Raw genomic sequence first — 6,629 nt, 5'->3', positions numbered from 1 at the left:
AGGGTAAAAGAAGGGGATACTGACAGTGGAAAAGTGTCATTTTGGTTCTAAGAGTTTCAGGGGAACTACAAAAATCAAACACATACAGACATAAAATACTGTTTTAACTTTATTTCTTACAAAATTTTGTCCCAGATGATCCCAGGACCTCCTGTTCTCACTCTGAGGCTTTCCCACCCCCATTTAACCACCTGGTAGTCACCCTGAAGGCTGGGAGTAGGGGATAGAATGGGTTGGAATAGGATCCTAGGGATGGGGTTAGTGAGGTTCAGGTGAATGAAGGGGAAAACAAAATGAGGGTGGAGAGGGCAGGGCAGGGGACCTCTGGAGGAGAGAACCAGGGTTAAAAATGGGCTCTAGGTGCCACCCATCTTCCTCCCACTCCACTTCTCCCCTCCAAGGAAAATCATCTGCCTCCATTGTCAGTTGGGCCTCCTAACTGTGCTCCTGGGGGGGCATTAATGAGAAGGAAGTGCTGTTGACCTCCTTCCTAGGTTCCATGTATCCCCCAAAGCCAGGTCTCCCCCCTCACCTGTAAGGGAAAGGAGGGAGAGGAAGGTCAGAGGGGAAAAAATGGCAGGGGGAGAACTAGGTCTCTAGAAACTGAAGGAATAAGGGGAGCAAGAGCTGCTAAGCAAGGGACTCCAAAAAAAAAAAAAGACTTGGTTTCAGGATAAAGAGCTGTTTTAGGTTAGAAGTCCTGAATAGGATGCCTGGTTCTAAAGGGGGTAAGATAGGGGCAGGAGATTTTGGGGGGGGGGGGAAAGGAGAGGACAGTTCACCAGTTCTCAAGGATGAGGAAGCTGCTCACCTCAGCTGATGAAGGATGCTATTAGGTTCCTAGGCTGAGACCGATGATTAAAGCAAGGATGAGGACAGCAATAATAATACAAATAGCGATGCCAACTTTTTTCTACAGGAGAGGAGAGGGAGTTTAGATCATGGTCTGAGGTCAACAGGTATGGGAGGAGATTCTTGGTAGGAACACCTTCCCTCACCTTCCTCGCCTTCTTCTGACTCTCCAGTGCAGATTTGACATGCTCCTGACCTCGCTCCACAAAATCTGCTGAACTGAGAATGTTCTTCTCAATTCTGTCAATCATCTCCCCCTAGTGAGGAAACAGGAAGAAGGTCAAGGTTTAAGAAGGAACTGGGGTGAGAAGAGACAAAAGCAGACTGAAATCAAATCTGGCATTCAAGGTCTTCAACATTCTAGGCTTAAATCACCTCATCTCTGATAATATAACTAGATTGATGACCTCAAACTGTTTTTCTCTTATCCCCTAATGCCACCTCCAAATCTGCATCCCATTCATTCTTTTCAGTTCAGCCCCAATGCTATCCTTTTTCATGAAGTCTTCTCTGATTTCCCCCACCCACACACTACTCCCCCCAAAGCCAGAAGTCACAGATTTAGAGCTGGAAGGGAAGTGAGAGGAAGTTGAATGCTCTCTTTTTAGAGAGAAGAAACTGAAGCCTAGAGAAGTTGTCACTCATAGTCACAAGTAGTTGCAGAACCAGAATATGAACCCAGGTCACATGATTCTAAATTAAGAGATCTTTTCATTATATTACACTTTTGTTCCTCCTAGAAGACCCACCCGAAATGTTAAATATCATTATGTTAACGTACTTTCTGCAATGGACACTTTGGACCACCTCTTCCTTGTGCTTCTGTGACACTGCATCGGTAGGTTATCTATCCCTCCACTGTCTTGTTAGTTCTCTGAACTATTTTACTTCTAACTTCTAAGTGTAGCTCTCTTTATTTATTTTTATTTTTTTGCTAGGCAAAACTAACTTGCCCAAGGTCACACAGCTAGGTAATTATTAAGTGTCTGAGGCTAGATTTGAATTCATGTCCTCCTGACTCCAGGGCAGGTGCTCTATCCATTGTGCCACCTAGTTGCCCTGTAGCTTTCTTTATAAAGGTTCAGTTTTCAGCTGTCTTCCTTTTTCTCTTTATGTTCTCTTGACTGGTGATCTCAATCACTCCCTCTTTGTGAATGACTCCCACATTTATATTTATATCTCCAGTCTCTCCTCAGAGTTCCAGTCTCACTGGGAACCTCAAATTTGATGTATCTAAAATTGAACATATTTTCCCTGCTAGACTTGACCTAACCTTATAATCCTGGAGTTATCTCTATTGCTCCACACAGCCAATCAACAGCCAAGTCCTTTCCACTTAATTTTTTTGTGTGTGTGTGTGTGTTTCTGCAAGGCAAACAGGGTTAAGTGGCTTGCCCAAGGCCACACAGCTAGGTAATTATTAAGTGTCTGAGACCAGATTTGAACCCAGGTACTCCTGACTCCAGGGCTGGTGCTTTATCTACTATGACACCTAGCTGCCCCCACTTAATTTCAAAATATCTCTTGCACCAATCCATTCCTTCTCCACTCCTAAGGTTACCACTCTATCTACTGGTCCTCAGCTCTTCACTGGTAAACTATGGTTATCACCTCCTAACAGTATCTTCCATTCTCCAATTCAGCTCCAATCTATTGAGTAATCTTCCTAATACATCAATACAGTTACACTATTGCTCTAATCACAAAAATCTTCAATGGCTCCCCATCCACTGCCCACAAAATAAATTATAAAAATCTTGACTCTGGTATCCTCATCTAGATTCAACTGACCAAAACCAGTCTTATCTCATTCCAGATAAACAGATCTATACCCTTTCCAGGCTGGCTCTCATCTGTCTTCTCAACTTCCTTCATCCCATCTTCTAATTTCAAAAATACCTTCCCTTCCTTTCCTCCAATCTCCAATAGTTGAGACTTCCATTTAGGTCCAATTTAATGGTGCTTCTTCCAAAAAGCTTCTCTAACCACTCCCCCATTCCCATGAAATGTCCTCTCCCTATTCACATTTCTACTTGGCAGAAGGACTTGTACCCCACTTTCTAACTCAATGTAGTTATTTCTGTACAAGTCCTTCTGCCAAGTAGATTGAGAGCAGGGTATTCTCCAGATTCATCTTTGTATCTATAGCACTCAGCTCACAGCCTCCCTCTTAGTTGGTCCTTAATGTTTGTCAGATTTCTGAGTCCCTAAGGGGAGACAGGAAGTGAAAAGAAAACTTCTCTAACCCCCTAGACAACCATTCACATACTTGACTATTCACCTGAATAGGAGACTTAAAGATGGGCAGATGGGGGGAAAGAGTTTTAAAAGATGGCAGGGCTCTGAAAAAGGAAAAGTTATGATGAGGTAAGACCATGGTAAGGAGGAGTCTTAGCTCTACTAAGGGCTAACAGAAAACTGGCAATGTCCCACCTGCATCTCCACTTCAGTAGCCAGAAAGGTGAAGATTTCATGGAGTTCCCGGATGCTTCGTTCAAGCTGTTGGATTTCCCCATGTCGGGTGGAGATTTCATTCAGTGCTTGTCGAGTCATTTGTGTGTCCTTCAGGATCTGGGTCAGGGAAGAATGGAGGCATGCTGATAAATATCACTCCGTGCCCTAAAGAGCTCCATCCTTGGCCAAAATTCTCAGAGTTCTAGAGGTCAGTGAAATAGAGAACAGACACTACCTTGGCTGCCCATACTCTAACCTTTGGTGCTATGTGAATGAGTGGACTAAGATAAGGGAGGGGTTAAAGCCAGGAAGGAGTAGAAAGACTCAAGCAGATGACCCTCAGGGGTACAGGATACAACTAAACCATAAGAATCAGAAGAGATTTGGGTTGAAGGTCAAAGTTTCAGTGTCTGACAAGACTCACATTGGACACAAACACTTCACTTTGTCCGCTTTCCAGCATCTGTTCCAGGTCTTCTTCTGACACCATTCCAGCATTGGCTGGAAAGGGAATTGAGAAGGGGAGGGAAAAGATCATGTTCTTACTTAAATGCTCAGCATTCTGAATGACCATTTTAGGTCCAAGACTTGCTGGGTTGTTCCCCTCTAAATCTGGGTTTCCCCCAACCCTGCCCCTTTACATCCCTCATAGTTCATTGTCCCTTACCCATTTCCCCTTACACCCTCTCCCCCAGTGCTCACTGATCTTTAGCTGCCTCTGGATCCGTTCTACGTTCTTTTCCCGATATTCTGACTGCATTGTATTACACTTGTTGATGAGCTCAACAAATTGTTGGGATAAGATTCCATGCTGTGGGTAGAAGAGTACAGGGAGAATAGAGTATAGAATGACATGTAAGGAAGACCCAGGTGGGAATCAGAAGACTGATGTTTGTGCTCTGGTCAAACTAGTATCACTGTCCTCTAAATAAGGCAGCTCACTTCATACCTAAACTTATGAGACCATTTTCTAAAGAGTACTTTTGTTTTCAATCTTACCCTTTCCACCAGTAAATCCTATACAAGCAGTCAGATTAATCCTTCCCCAAAGTCTCACTATCCTCATTTGATTCCATAGCTCAAGAATTTTTTTCAATGACTGTTCATTGCTTTCAAGATAAAGTAAAAAGTCATCAGCTTAGAATTTAAATCCTTCCATGATTTGGGCCCAACTGACTTTTTCAGCTTTATCTTCTACTCATTCCCAAAAACCTTTCAGAGCAAGTGTTCAACTTGTTTCCTGAACAAGGTAAAGATATTCCTGAGAGCACATTTATAAATTTTGTTCCCTGGACTAGTTTGCCATCCATCCTATAATACCTTGATTGTCTAAATCAAATCTATTTTTCCTGCTCTAACTCAAGTTCTCCTTTTCTACCCTGATAACAAGACCAACAAAGAACTTTTTAAGGCATTCAACCACTTAGACAATCAGCACAACCAATTATTCCCTTTGAGACTCATCATTTAATATTGCAAGCACCCTAAGGAAAAGGACAAAGCATTAAGAATCCCTTCCCCTATGAAACTACACCCCTTCCCCCCCTTTAGTAAACATAAATGGACATTTTCTGAAACGTCAAGGTTCTGCAGAGAACAATTTACACAATAACAACAGGGTAAAGAAAATCAATTTTGTCTTTTAACTCTGATACATGCAAAGACCCACGAAGAAGCAAGCTACACAACTCCTGAGAGATGATGGACTCAAGGTGCCGAATGAGACTTTTTTTAAAAACATGGCCAATGTGAGAATATCTTTCCTCTTGTTCCCTCCTCCCCCATGGAGGAAAATGGAAGAGAAAATTCGTTTTTGTTCATTGAAAAAAAAATTTAAAAATTAATGCTAAGGTTCTGGAAAGGACCGACGCACCTGGGTCTTTCTCATCCTTATGTTGACAGAATTACAGTTTTCATCTGCTTCCTCCTTCTGGGGATCAATGGCTGTTAAAGGACAAAGGAGGGACAGGGCAATGGGCTTAGGGGACCTGCCTTGAGCCTCAGGTTTCTTCCCAGAACCCTGGCAGAATAGCCAACCAACACTTACCCTTCAGCTGAGTTCGAATCTCCTTCCCCAATTGTTTTATCTCTTCTCTCAGGTTCTGGAGATCTTGTTTCATACCTGAAATGGAGGCAAGGGTGGAAGTGGGAGACAAGCATGACTTCGAGAGGGCTCCAGTAACAGGGGCCCACCAGGGCAGGTGGGGGTACTACAAAGCCCATAATCCCTAGGGGTAGGGAGTGAGCATGCGCCCTTGGCACTCACTCTCCTCAGGAAGAGGCGTGGCGAGGATGGTTATCTGTTGCTTCTCCAATTCCTTGACTTTGTTCTCTAGTCTCGACATGGTCTGTCGGATGTTCCGGACCTGGGGAGAGGGAGCGGGCAAGGAACGAGGGGCCCCCGCCCAGCCCCCTCGCCGAGGGCTCTGCGGCCAGTCCCTCCAGCCCATGCCAGGCGTCGCACCTCCCGGCCCCCCTCCCCACCTTTACCTTCTGGAAGAATTCCTCGTCGGGGTTCCCCAGCTTGGCGGTGCCCGGATGCACGACCAGGGCCACTCGCTCTTCGCCCTCATCGTCGGAGCTGTCATCTCCCTGTGGGGGCCGGGGGGGGCTGATGGGAGCCGCTGCCCGGCCTGCTGACCCCCGGGAGCCCTGGCACCCCCGAGGCGTGGCCGCCGCCCCCGGCCCCCCAAGCCCCAGCGCTCGAGCGCGCGCCTCGGCCTTACCTGCCTCAGCTCGTGGGTCCGGTCCCGCATGCTGGCCCGGTTTGCTCCCACGCCACCCCCCCGTCCTGGTGGGGGTCCTGCGGTTCGGCCCAAACCCCAAGGCCTCTAAAGTATCCAACATGAAACCCCGGCCCCCCTCCCCACCGGGACCCCTCCGAAAGCCACACAAGCCCGGCTCCGCCCGCTCCCACCCTCCGTAGCCAATGGGAAGCACCCGGCCTCCGGGACCCCTCGGGCTGCCACAGGTTGTAATTCCCTCCTCCTTTTCCCAATCCGACAACTTTAGCTCCTCCCCCTCCCCCCCGGGCCGGGAGGGATCTGCGCGTGCGCACAGAGGAAGCTCTTTCCCCGCCCTTAGGAAAGACGGAAACGGGAAGCTGCCGCTGCAGCCTGGACGGAAGTGGGGCTGCCAGGACTCAAGGATGCTTCGCCCCTACCGGAAGCCAGGCGGAAAGGACTCACCGCGGGACGCCAAGTTCCAGCCCGGGGGTGGGAAGGGGACAATGGACGTCACGCAAACGTCACCCGCCAGTCTTCACCCCGCTCACATCACCCCATGCCCCCCCCCCGCCACCTTAAATGACCTAATCCGAGCGC

The 6,629-nt window shown here is 47.2% G+C and overlaps 1 protein-coding gene across 1 annotated transcript; it reads right to left on the bottom strand.

Moving 5' to 3' along the window:
• Nucleotides 1–96: 96 nt before the first annotated feature.
• On the bottom strand, nt 97–6,172 carry STX4 (syntaxin 4). Its single transcript, XM_074201063.1, has 11 exons — nt 6,033–6,172; nt 5,797–5,898; nt 5,573–5,672; nt 5,354–5,428; nt 5,180–5,250; nt 4,009–4,117; nt 3,731–3,807; nt 3,286–3,423; nt 999–1,109; nt 812–913; nt 97–532 (listed from the first exon to the last, which is right to left on the bottom strand). Exons 1-10 carry the CDS (start codon nt 6,060–6,062, stop codon nt 833–835), a joined length of 894 nt encoding a protein of 297 aa, XP_074057164.1. The 5' UTR covers nt 6,063–6,172; the 3' UTR covers nt 97–532; nt 812–832.
• Nucleotides 6,173–6,629: the final 457 nt, after the last annotated feature.

This window comes from Macrotis lagotis, chromosome X (genome assembly GCF_037893015.1).
Source record: "Macrotis lagotis isolate mMagLag1 chromosome X, bilby.v1.9.chrom.fasta, whole genome shotgun sequence".
Lineage (NCBI taxonomy): Eukaryota > Metazoa > Chordata > Mammalia > Peramelemorphia > Peramelidae > Macrotis > Macrotis lagotis.
This window is presented reverse-complemented; position numbering and strand designations above follow the sequence as displayed.